Here is a 25,385-nt window from a genome sequence, read left to right as displayed (position 1 = left end):
ACAGACAGACAGAACTCAGATGGACAGGCAAGAGCCAAAAGACAAGAAGCACAGCTATCAGGCAGATCAGCATCACAAAACTAGTGTTTCCTGTGGAAGCATTCAGATGCAGATCCCACATTTGTAGCTCATAGTGTGAGAGGTGTCAGGAGTGTGTGCATGAGTGGGTGAGCTATGTATCCTCACACATCTGTTAAATTGTCTTTCTAATGGGGTGCAAATGGGACACCACTGTGACTTTGCAGCCCTGAATGGAATGACCTGACATGACCATTCAAGCCTGTACTTTGCATGCATAAACAATGAAACACAGACACTACAGAACACAATGTGGTGGTATGTCATTGAATCTCAATTAATTCAGTTTAGCGTTATTGGCACGAGAAAATATGTAACTCACATTGCCGATTTCAAAGCATCTCCAGAAGTCCTGACTCCTGTCATTTGTGTCACACCTACAAAAAACAAAAAAGGGCAGCAGAAACAACAGCTATATAGATGTAATTTCCTTTTACACAATCCTGATGTGGAAAAGACAAATCTGTGCAGGCGTGCACAGAACATTTGGATTTAGGCCTACATTTTTTGACAATCTTTTATAAATGGATGAATCTGTGCTAATGGATAACACGGCAGATAACATCTTGCCCTACAATGCAAACAATCCTAAATAGTATTGTTTTCTTTTACTAAGCAACAATTCTGAAGCTGCTGAAAAGATTTTTACTAGGCACTCAGCTGAGTGGGGGATGGGGTTAAGAGAAGGGGAGCAACACAGGGTCACTCAAGAGAGGTGGGGGCAGCCTTTTCTTTTCTCTCCAGGCACTAGGAATAAAACGCTCTAGCGAGGGAGAGTTGCCAAAAGCCACAGCGAGAGAGGGGGAGGGAGGGAGAGAGAGAGAGAGAGAGAGAGAGAGAGAGAGAGAGAGAGAGAGAGAGAGAGAGAGAGAGAGAGAGAGAGAGAGAGAGAGAGAGAGGGAGGGAGGGAGGAGGGAGGGAGAGGGTGGGAGGGAGGGGGGGATGGAGGAGGGACTGGAGCAAGAGCGCGGCTTATTGGTAGGCTGTGGAGGGCTCTCTTGATGGATTGACTCAGTATGGATCGAATTACACCATTTGCCGTGCATTAGTTTTGTTTTTCTCTCTGCCCAGAGAGAGCGACCCGGGGAGAAGTTGCTTCACTACGAAGACAATTTTGGATTACGGGAAAACAAAAGGATACATTATATCAATTCAAATGAGGTGAGTTTTCGTTGCAGATAATGGTTTACTTTGTTGCACCAAAACAGTTCTTCCAGGGAAACTAAAGGACTGAGGGGTAACAGATTTCTTTGAACCACGTCGCTTGGCTTACTATGCACAAGTAATGGTTGTTGGATAAATATAGCTTTGGTCTAAATTCGCGTGTGCTAAAATAGCATATCATACTCATTCAGAATTTGTAAATGATCTGGAAAAAATATATAGCACTGGCATTGGCGTTTATGATAGATCTACCATTCACCTCACAGCGCCGAAAGAACGGCGCACCCTTAATGTTTATGTTTTGTTTTCCCTCTGGTTTTCCAAAGTTAATAGTAGTTGAAGAAGGGGCTGGTAGTGGTAGATGAGGGAGGGGGTGTTTGATCGCTGTAGTGTAGCGCTTTGAAGATTTCAGTCCCGGAGAGAGACGGACAGTGCAGTCAGGGAGTAAGACGCGGCACCTCTCTAGCGATCGGAATTAATTTCCGTGCGCAACTGGATAAGAAAAGTGGGGACAAATGGAACATGAAAATTGAAGGAATTTTAAAGACTGGTTGTTTTCTCCTTAAATGGATTACAAAGGGAATATAACCTGCATTTGGATCGCCATACCCATGAATACATTTGGACACTCAAGGTAGGTGTCTACGCCGTGCAATTGTTGGGATAAAGTGTGTAAATGCTTGTTTTGTTTTATTTCTCTCGCCTTTCTCCCAGTCTTTGAATAACCCGATGATTCGTTTTTGTGTACATTTAAAAGCCAAACATTTCACGAAAACCCACTGGCTGGCTGTTATTATTTCTACTATGATACTTTTTGAAAGACTCATGGATGGGGTAGAATATTAGAACAAGAAAATCAAAGTGAAAGATTTATGGCGAGCTGCATAAGATCATACAGTTAAACCAAAGCACACGCGTCGCTGGTGAGTCAAGTATAATTATTCACTGGAGTGGCTCTCTGACTGTCAAAACCTTTTGTGCAGACATTTGTGCTGTTTCTTTGTACTGCGTTATTCGCAATATATTTGTGTTTTGTCGTTAACTAGCACCACAGCTGTGTCAACTGGCCAAAGAATGCAGGTCACGAATACTATACAAGTTTGAGAAATGTGTGCTTCACTTCAGCAAAGCAGTCAGTCCAGTCACTGGCCCCAGCCAGCAGCACAACCACAAACACATTGATATGATCTCAGTCATCGCACACATCATCGTAACATTACACGGCAGTACTAGTAGTAGCTACGACGTGAAGGTCGAACCGATTCCATCACTTAAAAAGATGTTGTCGACTGATTATTTCTGTAAACTTTAAAGCACGGTTTCGCTCTTAATTCTGTTGAATTCCACAACGTTGTTGTATATTTATTTGGTAATTGGCTGGAGGGATGCGCACGCACGGAAGCTTTTGGAGGAAGATCACAGAAAGCGATGGAAGGTTTCCTCCTCCAGCCCAGCCCCATGTGCATGCATTAGTGGCGGAGGCAATTGAACGCAGCGCCATCGCTGTTGTCACTCTGCTGCTGCGTCTTTTGTTGTCTTTTGTAATGTGTCCACGTTGAAAAGATTTACCACGGATCAATCCTGAATGCCTTTACGCCCAGCCAGGACAATACACACATTGGTGCCCCGAATGGATTCGGTGGGCAGTAGGCCTGTAGGCTAAAGGAAGCAATATTCTTATTTGGGGTGGGTTATTTTACCGTTAGTGAAACTGTCTACGTGTTAAAAATGTATTGGTTTAATAAAATAAAAATAACAAGTTAATTAAAAGTTAATTACAAAAGCTCTGACACGATTGTGTGTGTGAGTAAAAGTTAGCATTCAAGTGGTTAATTTTCTTCTAGAATCAATGTATTTTAATAGCCTAGTTGCACTATTTAAAGGGACTGGTTAAACAAAGTCTCATTACCTGACAAAGTAATTGGTTCAAATTAGCTAATTAGGATATCTAGTGCACGCTGTTATCCCTACAGTTGTTGTTAATTATTAAAGGAGGAGAAGCATAGGCTACTCAAGGTAATATAAACGGGTACATTTTAAACCCAACAACACCATAATTGTTTTGGTCAAGGAGTGGCCTTGGCAAAAACAACAACAACATCATGATCAATTCCATTAACTGAGAATACTGACTTGAAGGAAATTTAATTTTGTGATTAAAAAAACAAAAGTGGTTCACTTTAATCATGGGTCATAGATCCCCAAATTCCGTTATAGAAGTTTAGAACCTATGTTGATGCTGACAGCAGCACTATGCTCATAGGTGAACCAGCCATGGGTTAGTTGACCATCCAGCTGGCTTTTGTGTCTAAACTCCACCTCACTTACCACAGGGTCAGAGCCCAGCAACCGGAACGACCACTGTTAACCCCCACTAGAGCCGACTGTAACCCCGGAACAGCCTGCGTTAACCTCTCCAATGATTAGCATTAACCCTTTACAGCTGCATGGTTGTCAAACTTCTGCTGAGTGCTGACCCGAGATCAGATTCAATTATTCAATTCTTAATGCATAGTACAAATAAATAAATCTGGCCCCGGTGCAGAACTCAAGTCAACATTTTACTCCAGATGGGCCCTGTGTGACCCCAACACTGTACTACTAATCTTACCGCTCTTCCCTTTGACAAGACCCAGAGCAGCTCCCCCTGAACCCCCAAGAGCAGGGCCACCGGCGGGGGTGGAGCCCTATTGTGTTCTTTTGCCCAAAGCCCCTTTGTTCCCAGTCACACCTGCAGCTCAACCCCTTTGTGTTCCACTATAGCAGAACTACTGCTGAGAACAGCCTTTCTCCTGTTTCACTCCTCCTCTTGCCAAGGTAGGGAAGAAAAGAGGGAGGCACGATTTAGGGTGGCACAGCCCTCACTTTCTGCCAAAGCTCTGAAGCAACAAGTCCACCCCCAACCCTCAGATGCGATCCTTGGGTAAATAGCAAGTGATTAGGGGCAGTGGTTATTATTGAAGCACGAGAAAGGGTAGTAGTAATCATTTCAGGGCCTGTGTGGACGGCAGCCTTAATCGTCTGGCTGATTCACCACCTCTGTGGCTGCATCTTGATTGCTTTCTCAGAACCTCGGTTGGGACTCCGGCAGCTGGGTCAGCAATGTCATACGCCACATCCGCACAGAAACAGACAAACGTGTACAAATCCAGGCAGCAGAATACAGTGTAGAATTCAGTGTAATATCTGGGGAACGACTGAAATTGAACTCCTCGGTTATCTGATTTCGTGCGCTGTGTGTTTACAGCTCAGCGTGGTGCTGGATGACAGGTTGAGCTGCCCCAAGGAGCAGAAGCTATTGTTCAACTGGGATTACGTTCACCATCGCATTCGCACGGGAGTTACAAAACTTAGTACCGTTGTTTACTACCCAACTCCTGCTGTTGGGTTTCTTTGTAAAGGTCAGCTTGCGCAGCTGTGACAAATAAGGGGGGGGGGCTGGCAAACTAGTATATCCTTGCTGTCCGTTGGAAAAATGCCAAACTTTTCAGGAAATGGGAAAAAAGAACCTGTTTTCAAGTGTTATTATTTAGTCATAGGCTCTTTTCATTGGGTCAATATTTATAAAACCCACAGACACACTTTCATTTAAAATGTTGAAAAAATAGCCGGTCTACCATCTCACAACGCGTCGCAGTACGACACGTTGTGAGCTAGTAGATTCTACTACCTCATACTAGTATCACTACTTCTGTGTGATTCTAGTATGATGAAGTGGGACGTTCATTTGCAAGAAAACATAAAATGTTGAAATACAGAGATACAAGGTTTCTGCCAGCAACCTGCCGTAACCAATATGATACCAAAAAAGATACTAAAGTCCTCTGTGTTCATTTATCCAATCATAAAGTGTACCAAATAAATGTACCCACAGGTCAAATTAACAATCAATATTTTACAGTGTAGCTCTAGCTTATTATTTCTTGTGCCATCGATGAAGGACAAAAACCACCATTTAAACCAACAGAGTCGACTACAAACCCCTGTACCCACCAGTCAAAAAGAATTGCAACCCAACCGCCCCTCTTCTGCACCTCCCCTGTGTTTAACACCATGGGGCCGAGCCAACAACATCAGCAGAGAAAGTTCGTGATTGTAGGACATTGAAAAGCCTGTAATAACAGAGGCAGAAAGGAGGAAGGCTGAATGGCACTATATTGCGTGACTAGCTTCAGCGTCTCCGGGCCTACACACAATCACACATGCACAAACATGTGTGTGCGTGCACACACACACACACACACACACACACACAAACACTGGAAGGCAGGAACCAGAGAGTGCAGAGGAATAGTCAATAGAAAACATACTGGGCTCACTGGAGATTGAGAAGTAATTTTAGATCGCTGACCTCTGGATGTCTTCTGTTTCTGTTTTGCATTAAAGTTTCTGAGGGAAGCCTTCGCCCCCACAGTACAGCTATTACCATGCAGGCAATCATGGGAGCTGAGCCTCTGCCTTTGGCTCTTGTGTCTTTCTCTTGAATTGTTTTCTGAGCAAGAAAGAAGTGTGTTTGAGCAAGAGCTGCAACAAATGGGGCGCTAAATAATGACAGCCAGGGAAATTATTATACCTGTGAATAAAATGCAAGCTTTGAGCACAGCCCCAGGCAGCATGATGAGAACTCAAATGTGTAGTTTATTTACATCTTGGAGCACCCTCTTTCTATTGTTGTGTTTGGTGGATATTTGTGTCCAAGGCTTGGCTCTTCAATTCTAGGAGTTTCACATTTTCAGTGGCATTTTCGGTTCTGGTCTGGACGGGGTGAAACATAAATGTTGTGATGCTTTTGACTTTTGAGGCGTGCCGCTGTGGAGCGGCATCATCACTTCTCATTTAGATGAAACTGCTGACATTTGCCCTTCTGAAGAGATCTATGAACTGTTCTGAATAGCTATGCGGAACGTTTGTGGCCAGAGATTCATTTGTATCGAAAATGGGAGTGCAGCAACTTCTGCCGCCTCATTGACATCTGAAATTGCAGCCAGAGTGTGTGACCTTTTCTGCGCATCATGGAATTTACTCATCATAGCGAAGCATCAAAATTCAGCTAATAAGTCGACTAATTGAGGCGAAGTGCTGACGTGTCCAAACCTTGCATTACACACAGACATAATGACACTGTTCATCATAGACCTTTGCTATCCCACATGATGAATATCTGCGATTACACACAGTGTATGGCAAACACATTGGTATCACTCTGACTGCTTGACTGTCATTGCTTGAGTGTCATTGTCAGTCTTATTTCTCCATCACATCACTTGTGTGGCCAAATGAGAATTCTTAGCATCAGCGTTTCAACGCTGATGAAGGCTTGAGGGTCGAAACGCGTTCGTTGTTGCTGCTCTGCAGCATCCTATGCAAACTCTACTGTATGCCAACTCTTCTAAGAACAATAAAAAAGAGTGCCTTAAAACAAGAGTTCCGTGAGTGCTGGTGTTTTCTCTCTTAGAGATTATTTTTGTAAAATCATTAGCATCTAGCATCGTGCATTTCCCGTCAGTGTGTGTGTTGGTTGGTTGGTTGGTTGGTTGGGGTGAGAGATCACGTGACATCACATGACATCATCAGGGATGGAGCATGTGACATATATGGAGCTGCCTTGTTCTGACATTCCATGTTGATCCTTCCTCATCCATCCTTCCTCTTCGATATCTCCCTTTTAACTGATACCTGTCCATTCAAACTCTAGATGGGCCTGCCCCAAAGTTATTAGTGCAGCCGGCGAAAACTAGAGTTCCTAACAGGCCCGAAAATTAAGATCTTTCCTGCATGCCAAAGCGCCAGCGCTTGCCCAGCAGTCTGCTGTCACCCAGGCAGATATGTTGATCTGCCCCCCCGTTCCAAAGTGCCAGCACTCGCCCAGCAGTCTGTCACCCAGGCGGATGCGTGCACGCGAGGTCGCGCGCGCGTAAAACTAGGACCCTCAGACATAAAGTCCATAGATTGTGCCGTTGTGGGCAGCTGCCTGCCTAAATGCGAAGCTTCCTGTGTGGATCAATCAGATTACAGTATTGATGTGGTAAAGTCCATAGATTGTGCCGTTGTGGGCAGCCGCCTGCCTAAATGCGGAGCTTCCTGTGTGGATCAATCAGATTACAGTATTTATGTGGTAAAGTCCATAGATTGTGCCGTTGTGGGCAGCCGCCTGCCTAACTGCCAAGCTTCCTGTGTGGATCAATCGGAGCACTAATGGCCTGGCAGCCTGGGCTCACAGACAACACTGGAGCAGGTGTGCTTAGGGCTAATTGAAAAACGTGTCAATATTGGTGTGTGTGACGTTTTGTGTGTGCATGCATCAATCTTTGCATTAATGTGATTATGCAAGTGTGTGCGTGGCTGTGAGTGTGTGTGCACGCACGTACGTATCCCAGTGTGTTCCCAGCTAATCCATCTCTCTGCCTGCATGTCATCTCCTGGTAAATTGTTTATATCCGTTCAGGCCTTGCCTGCATTAATAATTTGTTTGGGTTATAAATATTTGACTGGACAATGTTCATTAACATGCACAGACGCAGCACAGTCCACTAAAGCACTGGTTTACACACATGCATGTCAAAACCCATGCCCAGTTTGCCCACAATACAGGTTTTTGCCAATTTAGCTGCCGGTGTAGCACAGCTCCAATAACACTCTGTATAGACTCATCTGTTCAAAATGAAATGTATGTTTAATAATTAACAACTGAAAGTGATGAGATCAACACAAAACCAATAACACTCTGTATAGACTCATCTGTTCAAAATGAAAGTAAATCTATGTATGTTTAATAATTAACAACTGAAAGTGATGAGATCAACACCAAACCAAAAAAATGAGTGAATCACTGCAACCTCAATAAACCAGTCCACACAGGCCCCGAGGAAAGAACAGGGTAGTAAGAAGAACCAACAGAGCACTAATAGATGTCAACTAAGGTCACAACTGCACCGGTGGTGATTTGTGATGAAGTTGCAAAGCTTTGATTAGTTCTCTCAGCCTTGGCCCAGTGTGAGCCAATCATAGCACAGATGCACAGAGACAGCAGGCCCGCCATACCTCTGACAGTGTGGACTTCCGCTACATGCAACCCACACCGAGACACCCCATTGGTCAGTTGGATGACCTTACCCCGGACAGCAGATGCTGGGAGAGGTAGAGGGGAAAGTGCCAAGCTCTCCCTATAAGAGCTCTGTCAGCAGCTTGTATGCTGTTTTTTTTCGCCCCACTAACGCATATAGTTCAAATGCCCCCACAAGGAAACCTGGAAAAGTGGACATAATGTGAACCCTTTCATACGCCTCTCTGAAGGAAGGGCTGTTTTGTTTTTTGTTTGGGGCTAGAGGTCATTTTGAGGGCTAGCGTTAAAACATGTACCCCAGTACATCTATCTATTTGAAACAGAGTAGGGGGGGTGGGCAATATGGAAAAATATAATATCACGATTCTTTTTCAAGCAGTATCACAAGATATTTATCACCACCCACCCCTACTCTTGAGTGCACAAATGTAACCAAATGGCATTACGTTTTGTAGCTATGTAGCTGTTAACCACTAGTGTCCCTATGTCAGGGATGTCATAGGCAAAATGTTTTCAAAACCTTGCCACTCATTATATACTAGCGCTTGAGTGGGCAAGGCTAACGCTGTTGGTTGTATAAATGCAATTAGATAGTATGTTATAAATTGTTTAATGACAGTATTGTATGTATGTATGTGTGTGTGTGTGTAGGTAACATCTCCATCAGTGTGAACCAGGAAGCGTCGTCTGTGAGCAGCCATGGGTCAGAGAGCAGGATTTCTGCTCGGTGAGCTGCTGATGCTGTTGTTGACAGCCTCGCACACAATCTTCGCAGTCAGCTTCCCTGAAGACAGCACGCCCCTCGATGTCATCGATGCACACTGTGAGTACAGTAAAGGCTGATCTTATCGCGTTGCACTTGCACGACAAAGATGCTGTATTTACAACTGTGAAATAATGTGGACTAGAAACCTTTCCTTTGCACAATCCCAAGCACAGTAGCTTGGATTGCCGGTATATATTGTTTATTATTCAACTTCATTTGGGAGGCCTTAGATGAGTGGGTAGACAGGCCGTCTGGGAATTGGAAGGTAGCCAGATCGACCCCCAGTATACGTGTTGAAGCTGTAAAAGCAATTTTCCCTCTCCACGGGGACCAAAAAATACTTCCTTTCCCCTGCTTAAAGTCCATCCACACAACCGCAGAGTCAATATACTGTAGTTAACTTGTGCATATGTTAGTTGCAAAATTGAAGATTTTGAGCATTTCAGCAGTAATAAAATGTAAGTGTTCTATTGTCAGTTGTAAATGTATTAAAAAGGCTTCTTTTATAATCTGAGGCACCGGGATAGTTTAAAGAGATGTGCTGATCTATCCCATGAACACAAAACACGCACACAAACGGCATTCATTTAGTTACTGAGAGACTTGTAACGACGCAGTAGCATTAATTCCTTTATTGAAAGATTAAATTAAAACTGTTTTGCGTTTACACTTCAGAATCGGCGATCCAGTAAGAACTGCGTGTGTTTCATGTTTACGTGCTATTACCCCTACTGGGAAAAAAAATGATTTTTGGCTATTAAAAACCAAATGGTGTAGAACATTAGGCATAATCTGAGTCTCTCATTAACTGTGTGTGTGTGTGTGTGTGTGTGTGTGTGTGTGTGTGTGTGTGTGTGTGTGTGTGTGTGTGTGTGTGTGTGTGTGTGTGTGTGTGTGTGTGTGTGTGTGTGTGTGTGTGTGTGTGTGTGTGTGTGTGTGTGTGTGTGTGTGTGTGTGTGTGTGTGTGTGTGTGTGTGTGTGTGTGTGTGTGTGTGTGTGTGTGTGTGTGTGTGTGTGTGTGTGTGTGTGTAGACGCACGGCAGTACCCAGTGTTCAGAGGCAGGCCCTCTGGGAATGAATCACAGCATCGCCTCGACTTTCAACTTATGACCAAGATACAGGACACTCTGTTCATCGCTGGCAGGTAAATAAAACACGTCCACACTACACCCCCGCCCCCTCCTCACTCTATCTCTCTTTAACATTTTCTCCCATCCTCCCTCTCACTCATGCGTTTGCTTTGCTCACTCCTTGGCAGTTAAATGATGGTATAAGGGAAAAAGCTCTTAGTGTTATTGGATATGCAGCATGGAGGCACCCTGTCTAATGTGTATGGCGAGCACATATCCGGGGATGATGTCCTTCAACACCAGGCCTGATGCTCTGTTAGGGCTTTCCTGGCATCTTTACATGTCTTGATATTAATGATCAAATGGATCAAATTAATTTGACCACTAATATTGTAGCCGTACAAACAACTGGACACTAAACAGTAAAATCCTGAGTGTAACTCTGACTGTGTACAATTGGAACTAATCCATTTGTACACTCTTAAGAGTTGAACACCGAACTGCTCCCTCGAATGGGAGAATTTCTTCATGACCCAGGGTGTGCATTTGACATCAGACCTTTGTACTTTGTACTGTATCAAGTGTTAAACTTTACATTGATATCAGTAATTGCTGTTGCCATGTTGTTGCTAGTACTCTGCAGTCAGTGAGCAGTGTGTTCTGTCATGTCTGTCCACAGAGACCAGGTGTACCTAGTGAGTTTGCGAGAATCCTACAGGAATGAGATCATCCCATACAGGGTAAGAAATTGGTCCAGGAGATTCTCTTGACAGTTCACAAACACTCTCAGAGCTCTATAGAAAAATATAGAGCCATTTATCACACCTTGGACAGGCTATAAAATGAGAGCGTGCGTGCGTGCGTGCGTGCGTGCGTGCGTGCGTGCGTGCGTGCGTGCGTGCGTGCGTGCGTGCGTGCGTGCGTGCGCGCGCACTCGGTCATGGTTGTGTGTGTGTGTGGTCATGGCTGTGTGTGTGTGGTCATGGTTGTGTGTGTTAACGCCCCTCTGTGTTGCTGCTTCCAGAAGCTAACGTGGCGGTCTGGCCAAGCGGACAGAGAGATGTGCGCTGTCAAGGGAAAACACAGAGTAAGTAGCCAACTCATTCCCCATCTCCTCTCTTGCATATTTCAGCACCCACTGATAAAGATGTGCACAGTGAGCGCTGGCAGGCAAGTAAATTGTTTTTTTGTTTTTTTGCAGGACGAGTGCCATAACTTCATCAAGGTGCTGGTCCCAAGAAATGATGACCTGGTCTTTATCTGCGGTACCAATGGCTTCAATCCCACATGCAGATACTATAGGGTCAGTGCACACAGAACGCTCTGATGCACGTGCGTGCACACACACACGCGCACACACTATGGCACACTTTCTTGTTTTTGTTTTCTTGTGCACACCGTTTCATCTGTTTGCATGTACAATTAAAGTTGTCTTTTCATGTCCGTCGGTATTAACGGGACACTGCGTATTGTGCTCCTTTTCAGCTGGATAACCTAGAGTTTGACGGGGAGGAGATCAGTGGACTGGCACGCTGCCCATTTGACGCCAAGCAGACCAACGTTGCACTCTTTGCTGGTAAGCCGATCAAGTGCAGACACACTTTTTTCCCCCCCTTTGGGAAGAACAGTTAATGCTTACCCACATGCTCCCATTGGCAAGAGCAAAGCCTTCATCAATTAGACAAATCAAAGCCTAATTTATTCTGAGTTGCGGATCGTGTCTCACAACGCATCACAGTGCAACGCATTGCGAGCTTGTACATCTGAGACAGTGGCACTCAACTAAGTGTAAATCAGGTGAAAAACGTGCAGTCATGATGACTCGACCTTATGCGTAAGAAAACACTAGTGGTGGAAAAAGTACTCGCATTCTTTACTTACGTAAAAGTATCAATACTGCAATGTAGAAATAGTAAAGTAGTAAAAGTACAAAAGTATTTGCATCAAAATGTACTTAAAATACCAAAAGTAAAAGTATGCACTATGCCGAATGTCTCATTTCAAGTTTACAAATGTATACAAATCTTTTGAAAATAAATCTACAAACTCACAATTCGTCGCATCGTGACACATTATGTGTCACCATGTGTCCGATTATGTGTCCGAAATATATATAAATTTGAAATGGTTCATGCATGTTTTGTTCTAGTAACTACAGTTTTCAAATAACTGTACATATTACATACATATGCATACATGGTACATACATATATTTGTCTCCGAGTGGTAGTGGAGTAGAAGTAATAGTATTGGATATTGGAAATACTCAAGTAAAGTACAAATTCCTCAATACTGTACTTAAGTACAGTAGTTAAGTACATGTACTTAACTTAAGTACATGTACTTAGTTACTTTCCACCACTGAACAAAACGCTTGCATAATACCTAAGTTTGTGATGACCTTTCTTAACAGCTCTACCGCTGCGTTGTTTCTTTCAGATGGGAAGCTTTACTCTGCCACAGTGGCAGACTTCCAGGCCAGCGATTCTGTCATCTATCGCAGTATGGGGGATGGCTCAGCCCTCCGGACCATCAAATATGACTCCAAGTGGCTGAAAGGTATAGGCTACATGAGACTCTCCATCAAATGGTCAACTCTGCCTCTGTCCTGTCTATCTGTTATAATATAAAGATAACTGTGCATGGCATTAGGTGTGGTTGTTTTGTGGCTGTCAAAGAGTTGTTCCACATGTTCCTTCTCCTTGTCCTGTTCTCTCCCAGGCGATCTAGGTCACTCCCAGTCATATACATATACTTGTGGAAATCACTGAAATATGCAGAATGCACAGTGATGGTGACGATGCAAAAATACACTTTGTCATACTGTCCTTTCCCCCCACTCTCTCTTGTCTCACAGAGCCTCATTTCCTTCATGCAGTGGAATATGGGAATTATGTGTATTTCTTCTACCGTGAGATCGCAGTGGAGCATAACAATCTGGGAAAGGTAAGGTGGTCCATCTTGATGTAATCCCGATTTAAATATCACACGCAGTCTTGTAACTGCTGTAGAATGTAGAATGTACGTGGGAGCATTGAACAATTAATATTCTCCAGATATGTTTCTGCGAACATGTACTCTTTGTTACTCACTCGCACGCATGCACACACACACACACACACACACACACACACACACACACACACACACACACACACACACACACACACACACACACACACACACACACAGGGCATTGGGTTGCTCTATTGCGGTTTCCAGCTTTAGATTTGACTGTGTGCCATTCATGGAATGGTTGGTCTGACCAGGCTTCAAGAAGCAAGTGTCCTCCATCAACTACGACCTAATAAATATTTCATCCCTACTAATGCTGGGAATGACACCTGGCCTCTGATGGAGGTTTGCACTGGTGAATTATTAAAACCATCTTAGCCGAACTGTTTTACACGCATTTATACCCAATGGCTTGGCAACGTGCACAATGACACATGCAAATACACTCACAGGACGCCGCCGGCTGAAGAAAAGTCAAAGCTAATGGGCATGGTGTTTTTTTTTGCTCCCTTGCACACAGTCAGAGTGTACATGCTTTAGCGTGTGCATGGAGCAGCAGGACCAAAGGGTGGACGGATGCATTATTTACGATGTTGAAAGCGTTTTTAGCCCCCTTCGTTCTTGCAGCAGCCTTCTGTCCTGAACTGTCCTCTCTCTGTCCGGCTCCTCGCTAGGCTGTGTACTCTCGCGTGGCAAGGATCTGCAAGAATGACGTCGGTGGGTCTCAGCGCGTGCTGGAAAAGCACTGGACGTCATTCATGAAGGCCAGGCTCAACTGCTCTGTCCCCGGCGAGTCCTTCTTCTACTTCGACGTGCTTCAGTCCATCACTGATATCATCGACATCGACGGAGTCCCTTCTCTAGTGGGCGTATTCACCACGCAGATGAACAGGTGAACTTTATTAAGGCTTTCAGCTAAAACTGTCAATACCTTTGAAACCCTTTAAATGTTTTCCACACATGTTCCCAAAGAATCTATTAAGGGCAAACATTGCATTAGAGATTATTATTTTGTTCATTTACAGTATGTGCCAAAATCGTGTTTCTGAAACCTTGAGAGAGAGATAAATGCAAGAGCAGCTGTTTCGTAGTGCTGTCGGCTAAAACTGTAAAAAGAAGAAAAGAATATCACGCATGTCCCCAGAGTATCTAAAGCGTGAATGTTATATTGGAGATTATTGTTTTGTTCATTTACGTGCCAAAATAGTGTGATTTTGAGACCTGTTTCCCTACAATGAGAATGAATGCATGCAAATGCTATTGCTGTTCCCCACAGTACAAAGGATGGCAAACAGCTGATAAACATAATTGATTTATTTTCAATTATGACCCATGGCTGTACCAAAGTTCATCCTCATTTTAAAATATACACTAGATAACAATTGACAGTATTTCATATGCCCAGTACCAACAATGGCAATTCAATCAACTGGCATCAGGTGTTGACATTGTGTTTCCATGCCCCCCAGTATTCCCGGATCTGCGGTTTGTGCCTTCTCAATGGTCGACATAGAGAAGGTGTTCCAGGGTCGCTTCAAGGAGCAGAAGACGGCTGACTCTGTGTGGACCCCATTCCCAGAGGACAAGTTACCCAAGCCCAGGTAGACAGCATTTAGGTGGTGCTATGCCAAGTTGGCTTTTAAAAGAGAGTTCCGCACAAGCTGTTCTTTTTTTCCCCCGAAGTTGTAGACCTGTATCCATTCGTCACTGGAAAGAAAAAAACACGCTGAGCGTTCCATACCGATTTAGCGGATTTACCCTCCATAGCTGGCCTTCTGCTGTGAAAAGTAAACCCCATATAGTGTTGTCGCTCCATTTTTTTGGAGGGAGGGGTTAATATACACATTACCAATGGAATTCAGTAACTCTCCTTTAACTTTTACCATGACCATGTGCACATGGTGGTCATACTGTACTCGAACTTGTTTGCTCTTACTTTGTATAAAGTACAAATGAAGTCTGTGAATATGATCAATGTCAACCTTTTAGATGCAACTTTAAAGCCTGATGTATACTTAATTGCGTACTAGCGGTGCACCGAAAACAGCAAATCTTCAAGATCACAATGCAACGTGTTGTGAGGTTTTACACAATGCGCAGCCAAGTATAAATAAAGCATCGGGAACACCCACGATGCCCCTTGACATGTTATGTGCATGCCACCTGTCATCTGACCCCTCCCTAACCTTTCTCCCTCCGGGTTAATCCCAACCAAATCAAATAAAAAATGTTGTCATCAGAGACGGGACCGGTTAGGTATGACCCGTCAAACTCATTCACCATCTGCTGATTATTAATACATAATTCATCTGGCACAATTAGACACGTTGCATATTTAACCGGTTTACAGTCATCGCACACGCTGGCAGCCCTGCCTTGTGTCCAAAACACAAAGTCCACGAGGCGCCTCATTACCCGTGTAAATCATTGATGGGGATAACTATATATGTATAATTTATGTTTCCATTTGGGGGGCCTTTTGTGGTCCTAATCAAGCACCTGCGCCTCTGCCCCGCCCCTTTCTCTGCGCTTCAATCCATTTCAATACGCTTTTATGAGTCCCTGGTGGGTGATAGTATATAGGCCATTGTGTGACCTTTGCCCTCTGTGTGTGTGTGTCCTGTGCCCCAGGCCTGGGTGCTGTGCAGGTCACGCTCCAGCTGAGTCCTATAAGACGTCCATTGAGTTCCCGGATGAGACGCTGCAGTTCATCAAGTCCCACCCCCTCATGGACACAGCTGTTCCTTCCATAGGCGACGAGCCCTGGTTCACCAAGACACGTGTCAGGTAAACGGAGGAAGGCATATACTAGTGCATCCACGAAGGTCGATCTCACGACCTCTCGTAGCCCGGGGGCCCATGTGTTTTTCCTTATTATTCCAACGGCCGTGTCTGTTTTCCGTGCTAAAATATTGCCTGCGACTTTAACCCATCTGGCCATCTGTCTGTGCAGGTACAGGCTGACAGCGCTGGCAGTGGACAACGCAGCGGGGCCCTACAAGAACTACACGGTGGTGTTCGTTGGGTCGGAGGCCGGGGTGGTGCTCAAGGTTCTGGCCAAGACCTCCACAGTATCCCTGAACGACAGCCTGCTGTTGGAAGAGATGGACGTGTTCAACACGGCCAAGTAGGAAAAGCATCTGACCTCATTTCACTGTCTGCCTGCCATGATTATTTTCTTCTCCTCACGTTCATTTCTGGCTAAAGGGCCGTTCACACTGAGCACTATAACTATAAAGATAACTACAACTATATCGTTCACCATTGTATTTTTTATAGTTGGTGTGAACTCTGCCACTTGGCTTAATATGATTTTTAAAAGTTTATTTTTATAGTCATAGTGCTCTCTCTCTCTTTCTCTCTCTCTCTCTCTCTCTTTCTCTCTGTGTGTGTGTGCGTGTGTGCGTGCGTGCGTGTCCGAGGTTACAACCCTGTTAAACTGTGGAAAAGCTTTTTGTGATCCATTCCTCCTAACATCTGATTAGACGTTGAGAGTGAAACAGTAGACAGACTTATCTGATTCAACCCTGATCAGGTTGCTTATTATCTTTCTCTTTTATCTCCCCAGGTGCCTCTCGAGCCGAGAGGACGACAAGCGTGTCCTCTCCCTGCACGTGGACAAAGACACGCACAGCATCTACGTGGCTTTCTCCAGCTGCGTCATTCGCATGCCCCTCAGTCGCTGCGAGAGGCATTCTTCCTGCCACAAGTGAGTTACTGCAAAACATCTCAGAGGTTACTCTGTGCCGCAACTTTTTATTGTTTTGCTTTTCCGCGAAAGTCATAACAATGATACGTTCAGGCGGCCAAAGGTTAACGGCTTTCCTCCCCGAATTATTAAACCTTGTGTTTTGATGGTTGTGTTTTCTGTGTGTCCCCAGGTCCTGCATCGCATCAAGAGACCCCTACTGTGGCTGGAAGCCTCATGCCGCATGTGAGAGGATACAGCCTGGTGTTCTGTAAGTACTAGCCCCACAGAGACGGGATACAGTTGCATCAAAGAGTAGATAACGTAATGGGAAGAATCCCCCAGGGGGATTAATAAAAGTGTTATCCTAAGTTGTCTCACAGCTTGAGTTACCTAATGTCTCTTTTCCATTTGTTTCTGTTTTTCTCTGTCTCCCTCTGTCTGCTTTCTGTCTGTCATCTTCGCTCTTAGGACTGGATATGAACAGGATGTTGAGTTTGGAAACACCGCCCATCTAGGAGACTGTCATGGTAGGGCATTAACTTCCATGTCCCGTCATCTAGTTTCTCACACACAGACTAACACACAAACGCCCATTGCTACACACAAGATAAGCCTGCACACTCAACAACCCCGGTAACCACTCCAGTAACCTGCCCCTACATGACTCTATGTGCAGTATTAACACATTGTACATCTACATTTACAGTACATGGTCACCTGCAACTAATGCCACCTTGTAAGGCAGAAGAAACATGGACATGTACACCTTAGGCTTAGGGTCATGTTCAGCTGGTACAAAATGCAGGTCATGATTATATTAGTGTAAACACAATGAACCTTTATGATCCAACTGATCCCTTCATTTGTATCAGCTGAACATGGCCAGGCTGAACTTTAGTACTGATCAGAACCAGAGGACTTCCAGAGGCTTCAGTGTTCAGGCCTGGAGAAAAACTGTCTCCTACAGCGAGTGCTTTGCCTATTTATAGTTAATCCAAATAAACTGCACTTTTTAATTTATTTATTTTCCCCCCTTTATGATTCCGTTATACTGATTTCTTGTCCTTTTTTGAATTCTTTTAGCATTTTTGGCTACTACATCAGCGCCAGATTACAAATCATTTGGCGACCCAACCTCTGGTTAGTCTGATATTTTACTCGAATGGTTTCTCTCCTTGAGTTCAGCATTGCTACCCTGTCTCTCTCCTACCTCTCCCCCCTTTTCTCATTCATCTTTCCGAACAATGACGCCTCCTCAACACCCCATCTTCATCGTCATCTCTCGTCATCACCGAAAACGGATCCACAGATCCACCTTGACACAAGATTCCTCCTTTGTCTCTCATGACTTCCTGTGCCATCCTCCTTATTCCTCTTGCATGACTACTGGTCCCCCACCTTCTTCTTATATCATCGCTGTTGTATATCAACTTCTCTTTCAATCTTCGAGGGCCTTTTCCCCTTTCAAACTGTCTGAGCGAAAATTGTACTTCGTTGATCTGTGAATGCCAAATTCTCTAGCCAAAACTAGCCTACATTCTGCTTAAGGTTAACGGTGATGGCAACCTTCTGATGACGAACGTATTCAATGAAGACCTGTCTTGATTCTTGGGACACTAACCTCTTTCTAAAAGTGGCCATTAGCCATGCCTACTAACGGGGATGTTAACAACACTATGCTTTGCGCCCATGTCTGCATCTGGGTTTTTCTTTTTTTATTAACAATTTGTTTGTCACCACAGACATGGAGTTATCATCACCGCCAGTCACTGGCCAGCCCAGTGGGCCCATACACCCCTCTGTACTCATTCCCACTCCACCGGGCCCCATCCCTGGGCCCGGTCCAGAGCTCTACGGCTCAGGCTTTGTGCAGCAGGATGACCCAGCCACCTCCCATTCTTTAGACTCTCTCCCAAGGGGCCACGAGGGTAAGGCCCACAGGGAGGCAGCCTGCTAGCTGCATGGAGCCCTATCTGATAGCTGCCAAAAGCACAAGTCAACAGAAACACTGACACGCACACACACATCATGCAAATAACACTCAGTGTACATGTATGCACACAGCGCATGCATCTGAATAAACACGCACGCACACACAACCACACAGATGCTCACTTGGTGCACATGCATGGACCGTTCATGCATGGGGACAGGCGCGCACACACACACACACACACACACACACACACAGGCAACTATTAAGGGTTACCATCAGATAATACGGCAGACTTCACTTTTTTTTGTTACATATTATTTTACATATCCATTTGTTAGATTGCATCTTGATTTATTTATATTATTTGTGTATGTATATTTATTATCCATGTTGAATACATATATTTACGTATGTTCCTTCTTTCAACTTATTTTCTACATCTTTCCTAGTTTTTAACATTAAACCCTTCAGTGGCTGCTATAGTATTCTTCTTGCATCTTTTCTTTTTATTTGGCTCTAATTTCTCTGCCTGTCGGTCCTCCTGGCTATGGTAACAGTTTACCCAGGATGGTAGATGATTGGCCAGCTCTGCTTCACCTTCGCCACATTTCAATATCAACTGCACCGTGGATGACTAACTCTTGTAATGTCTGTGGTTACTAACAAACTGGAAGGTTCCTCAACACCTGGAAGGCAAACACTGTGCCTCTTTTCATCTGACAAACTTCCTGTGGATGATCTTTTGGGGAACGGTTTGGTTTTTCTACCTAACAACTTTTTTTTCTTGTTAAATGCATGACAAGATGCCTCTAGTCGGAAACGGAACAAGGCAACACTTCAATTCTTCCCTTCTAAACTAACATAGCACTACTTATTTATAGATGGTGATCTGGATGTGGGTACCAAATGGCTTATGGCAATTTTCACCATGTCTTCTTCAACTGTAATAGTAATGTCTAAGTATACACTAGTATAAACATTTTGGCTCTGGCTCACAGGCTACCTTTGGGGGGTAAAGGCAGAAATCCATGCATGGTTGAGTTGACACAAACATGCACACTTCTGCAGGGGAGGTGCTATCAAGATGGGCTTCATCGCAGGGCTTAATCTATCCCCTGTCAATCTGTAGGCATTTGGGAGATCCAGTCAGGGGACGCTAATCAGATGGTCCACATGAACATCCTCATTACCTGCGTGTTTGCTGCCTTCCTACTGGGTGCTCTGCTCGCTGGCCTGGTGGTCTTCTGCTACCGAGACTCCTTCCTCCGCAAGCCGAGACTCGTCCACAAGGACGCTGAGTCGGCACCGTCCTGCTCGGACTCTACCGGGAGCTTTGCCAAGCTCAACGGCCTCTTCGACAGCCCTGTGAAGGTAGGGCCACCACAACGGCACTCTGTTAAGTCACCGTTTGTTGCCACTGGTGGTGGAACAGGAAGTGACCTTGTTTTGTCTCCTTTTGTTGTCCCCCAGGAGTACCAGCCTAACATCGACTCCCCCAAGCTGTACACCAACTTGCTGAGCAACGGCAAGGATATCAACGGACCCAGCGGTGACACCAAGACCATGATCCTGCGGGATGGCTGCCAACCGCCGGAGCTGGCTGCCTTGCCTACTCCCGAATCCACACCGGTCCTGCAGCAGAAAGGTCTCCAGCCTATCATGAACCAGTGGGAGCGGCCGCATGGGAATGTCAGCGGCTCCCGCAAGGAGTCAAACTCTTCTGCCAAGAGCCCGCAGTTCCTCCCTTCCTCTCCGCCGCCTCCTCAACCCAACTCCCAACACCCTCACCTTGCGCTGGGCCATTCCCACATCCCCAGTGCCGTGGTGCTGCCCAATGCCACACACGACAGTGGCAACCACGATGATGACACACTGCAGTGCTCCTCTGACAAGAAGTCAAAGAGCGCTGACTCAAAAGGAAGTCGTAAAGAGCAGAAGAGGTGTGTGGATGCGAGGAACACTCTGAATGACCTTTTGAAGCACCTAAACGATGCTGGGGCCAACCCAAACGCCATCCTCCCGGACGTAGCGGGGGGGCCCCGGCCAAGGCAGCACCTCATGCTAGAGCCCATGGAGGCCCTGACGGAGGTTCCCCCCAAGGTGCCCAGCCGAGAGGCTTCCTTGTACTCCCCTTCCTCCTCCCTGCCCAGGCACAGCCCCACCAAGAGAGTCGACGTTCCCATGACCAGCACCCCGACCTCGCCGACGGGCAGCCTGAGCTTGAGCATGGGTGGCACTTTGGAGAGGCAAAGAGTAGGGTACCATCTCCACCGGAGCGCCTCCCAGAGACACTCCCTGTCCACGTCACCAAACGGGGTGACCATGGGGGTCTCTGTATCTCGACATCACAGCATGAACAGAGGAGGGGGCTACATACCCCCAGCGCCACCCTCCAGACTGGACTCCCATGGCGGAGCAATTGGGTATGGGATGCATTCGCCGCACCCTCCCTCCCTATCCCGACAGAGCAGTTATAGCGGGCATGGCTCACTCCCCCGTACGGGGGTCAAACGGACCCCGTCGCTAAAGCCTGATGTGCCGCCGAAACCCAACGGATTCTCGCCACAGACTTCACAGATGAGAGTTGTCAACAAGTACAGCTATTAGGAGTGTGGACACATCTGAGCGAGCTCTGAGACTAGACTCTTCTGAGTCAGAGGAGCCCCAAGGGCTCAGGGAAACCTGAGGATGGGGTAGGGGCCTAGAGTGTGTTTGTGTGTCGAGGTGTGTACCCCCATCGAATCGCACATCCATTCACACAAGGGGAAAAAAAGGAAAATCACACAAGCGGCCAAAGATACTCCATGGGGGGCTTGCTCCTTATGTCTCAATCTCTGTCCCTCGTCATGGCAGCCCCAGCCTGTGGACAGAGAGTAGGGTGTCCGCTGTGCCCTGGCCTACAGTACCTTTGGGCTTGCGCGTAGCCCGTTCTGTATTTGGTACGAGGTTTATGACACCGTGGGGGCCGTTTATGTGGGGCTGTAGTATGATGCCCACATAGGAATACTTGAAGAATGGCTCTTGTTTTGTCACTGCCTTTGAGCACTGTCTTCCCACTAATGTGAACTGTACAGAGAGGTGTGTCAGCTAGTCGTTGGGGAGAGGAGAGAAGACAAAAATTATAACATACAGTCGAGTACATTATTGAGATACAAGAGACTATGAAACGCAATCCGATAGGACGCAGGACAGAATCACAGTTAAGGGGAATTGAAATGTGTATTTACATGTGTTGTTTGGATAACAGCTTGGCACACACCCTTGCAATCACGAATGGTTTCCCCACACCACAGGATCTACCTTAAAACCTTGATCAACAACTTAAGTGTGGCCCTCCTATTCAGGGGCTGTTGAGTCATGGGTTAGGTTGGTCTAGATGTCGTCTGGGACAGAGGCTCTCTAACTCACTGTTATTCTATACCAAGTCCATTTTGCTGCTACTGGTTTTAAATTAAGCTGTTTGTGTAGTGTGTTTTAGTCTCCAACACATTCAATTCATTTTTCTACCTGCTTAGAATGTCCCCTGACGTGTGTGTGTGTGTGTGTGTGTGTGTGTGTGTGTGTGTGTGTGTGTGTGTGTGTGTGTGTGTGTGTGTGTGTGTGTGTGTGTGTGTGTGTGTGTGTGTGTGTGTGTGTGTGTGTGTGTGTGTGTGTGTGTGTGTGTGTGTGTGTGTGTGTGTGTGTGTGTGTGTGTGTGTGTGTGTGTGTGTGTGTGTGTGTGTGTGTGTGTGTGTGTGTGTGTGTGTGTGTGTGTGTGTGTGTGTGTGTTGCCCACCCACCCACCATTTCAGTTTTCCAAACTACCCATCAAGCCAATGCACTGTTAGAAGATCAATTTGTTTGGCTAGACAGTAGAAATCTCTTTCCTCCAGAACTGAACTCTTCCTTTACCTCACCTTCCCCCATGTAGGAATCATAATAATGGCTGAAGGGACTATTTTTTTCCTTCTATGTAGCAATGATTAAAAAAATAATAATGGTAAAAACAATTACATTTCTCACATTAGCCTAAATGCGTTTTCAATGGGGGGTGTGTGTGTGTGTGTGTGTGTGTTTGTTTGTTTCCAGGCATAGTCGGTGACAGTCTTATAACCTACCAAATGAACACGTGCACTGATAGAAGCCATCTGTGTGAACACATTAGCATCAGCTCAGCCTCTTCCCACATTAATTTTGATCAAGAAGCAAAACTTAAGAGACCAATGCCTGGATTTGAGAGATCTGTCATCTGCCTTGCTGGTTCTGTAGCCCATGTTCCCTGTGCTGTAAGTGGCCAGTGTACAATCAACACAACACTTAACCAATGTGTCCTAAAGAGTCATGCTGGGAATGACCAGATCCTGTACATACCTATATATAGAAGTATACATATTTTTAGGCAAGTGAACCTGAATCTGTGCATTGTGTGCCTTATCCAATGAATGATCTACTGTATTAGATTGGCAGTGTCCCAACTGGTCCTGAGTATCTTACTGTCGCGTATTATGAGGAATGTTATATACTCAATTTAATAGCAATTCATAAAAGTATGTTGGGAATAGGAAAGGGAATATCAACACACTCTAATGTGGACACAAAGACTAAATTGAACCTACAAACATTCCACCTGCAAATGCTAGTTGAAGGGTAAAGCATGGTTATTTTGTTTGGGTGGGATTAATTCACGCCTTGATTCACGGCGGTGTTGAGAGAAGGGTGTTAATTTGCCACATAAAGGTGCCATGCAGTGAATGTATTATTTTCATGACCAGGGTGTTGAGGCATCGTATTATGTACCACTCAACAATCTCTGGAGTAGTCGGCTCGGCACAGCACATCCTTGCTCAACACAGCCATCCGATAGTATTGGCAAATTCTATACTGAAGATTTTCGACCGAAAATGTTTTAGTTGAATTATGTTTTATTTCCTCCCCCCTGCGGATTGTACAGTGACTTATAAATTAGGCTCAACACAGTATTCACGTGAAAGCCATTTATTGCCATGCGTGTCAGCGGTGGTCATGCAACATCTGTAATTCCCCCGGATTGTACAGTGACAGGGATTGTCTTCAGTAGCCTGGATGGAGGACCGAGGCACTGATTCTCTTTAGGCTGCGTTCAGACTGGCAGCCCAAATCTGATTTTTGCCCTATCCAGAATGGAATCAGACTGGTTTTATAAAGTCTGAAAAAAGAAAGAAAGATTGCTAGTGGAATTTGAAACACGAACACATTCCTAATTTCCCAGGTGGTTTGAAATGCGATTCCAATCAGGGTTCTGAAGATGTGTCTTAGTCTGGACACTCGGTACACTGAAGCCTGATTTGTAGCAACCAAACCAGATAAAATAGGGTCTATGATATCTGAATACACAAATCCTACTTCTCTTGCAAACAGTATGGACATTGGACAGTCAGTCCTAAAGATGGTATTTGAGAAACAAAGCCTGCAGTCTGAACAAAAGCTTAGTAATGCGTACATGATTTGGGTGATATCTATAATACGTGTCAGTTGCCTGTTTTGAGCCCAAAGCCACATTTTGTTTACAAGTGATGATTGTATGTAATGACTTTCTGCCAATCATCAACCAGTGTTTTGGCTCGTTCCACATACACACCACATACCGGCTATGCTCAACTGCCTTGTACATTGCAATATGAACTGGGTGTTTCTGTTGCAATATCAATTAAAGCCTTTATTATTTCACTCTGAGCTCCATGTATCTGGTTTTATCTGCAATAAAACCAGATTTTTGTCAGTGTGTACTTTTGTTTGAAATACTGTGCAACGTGGCGATGCAAGGCCAGCTGTATATGATGTTCTCCAGAGTATTTGAGCGTGTAGATAATGTTGTAAAGTTGTACTGTGAATGTGTAAATAATAATGGTCTTTTGTTTTCATTACATTTTTTGTTGATTTTTTTTTAACACGGCATGTAAAGTTGAAATAAAATATTACTGCACAGAAAATATGGAGTTCTTGCCAATGTTGCCCAAGACGGGATCTAAATGGTAGCAAAGATTATTTTAGATCCCTTTCACTTCGTTTGGTGTCTCTCGACATTAGATTTCCTGTGCCAGGAGAATGCATCAAGAGTATGTGAATAAGCACAGGCTCTTAGAACATGACTTGGCTGGGCCTGGTACATGTCCTGTGTCCAACTGAACAGACTATCAGAGAATTTAAGAGGCTGTGGAACGATTATGAGCCACAGGGTTATTTTTAGATATTGGTTATTTTGATGTTTGAGGCCAGCGGAGCGACTCAACCACTCCAGATATCATGTGGGAACGTTTCCAAAGTCGTTTGTTGCCGTAGAGACCGAACATCTGGACAACTACTGCTGCTCTGTGCTCAAGATTGGTGGTTCTGCCTCGCATCACATACTGTACACACACACACACAAATATCATAGTATGCTGTTAGTGTGTACGCAGCTGCAAATAAAGGGTTGGCTTTATAAGATCAGCTCTCATCTCACTGAGAGAATAACACAGAGGTGGTAGAAGGACTGCTGATTACATTATTCTTGGTTAAGATTTGCTTAACAGACGATCACATTGCCAACTAAGAAATGTCAATCCTCACACGAGAGTGCTACAGCTTTCCTTACGTGTTTCTTA

At 45.0% G+C, this 25,385-nt stretch overlaps 1 protein-coding gene across 3 annotated transcripts; it reads left to right on the top strand.

Annotated features, from left to right (window-relative positions):
• The first annotated feature begins 1,099 nt into the window (after positions 1 to 1,099).
• Positions 1,100 to 24,731, top strand: sema6d (semaphorin 6D). Of its 3 annotated transcripts, XM_079497993.1 has the most exons (20): positions 1,100 to 1,239; positions 8,957 to 9,128; positions 10,104 to 10,215; positions 10,821 to 10,881; positions 11,166 to 11,228; positions 11,343 to 11,444; positions 11,627 to 11,717; positions 12,581 to 12,700; positions 12,999 to 13,087; positions 13,831 to 14,048; positions 14,626 to 14,757; positions 15,788 to 15,943; positions 16,110 to 16,283; positions 16,725 to 16,865; positions 17,038 to 17,115; positions 17,316 to 17,374; positions 17,931 to 17,987; positions 18,590 to 18,775; positions 19,913 to 20,154; positions 20,254 to 24,731. In XM_079497993.1, the coding sequence occupies exons 2-20, from the start codon at positions 9,005 to 9,007 to the stop codon at positions 21,388 to 21,390; spliced, it is 3,342 nt and encodes a 1,113-aa protein (XP_079354119.1). In that variant the 5' UTR covers positions 1,100 to 1,239; positions 8,957 to 9,004; the 3' UTR covers positions 21,391 to 24,731. The 3 variants fall into 3 exon arrangements, with proteins under 3 accessions (XP_079354119.1, XP_079354117.1, XP_079354118.1); XM_079497991.1 differs by having other exon boundaries at positions 19,913 to 24,731; XM_079497992.1 differs by lacking the exon at positions 1,100 to 1,239 and adding an exon at positions 1,636 to 1,876 and having other exon boundaries at positions 19,913 to 24,731.
• The last annotated feature ends 654 nt before the right edge of the window (positions 24,732 to 25,385 follow it).

Source organism: Electrona antarctica (genome assembly GCF_951216825.1).
Source record: "Electrona antarctica genome assembly, chromosome: 3".
Taxonomy (NCBI): Eukaryota; Metazoa; Chordata; class Actinopteri; order Myctophiformes; family Myctophidae; genus Electrona; species Electrona antarctica.
Note: the sequence above shows the minus strand (reverse complement) of the source record. Positions and strands in the feature narration are given on the sequence as shown.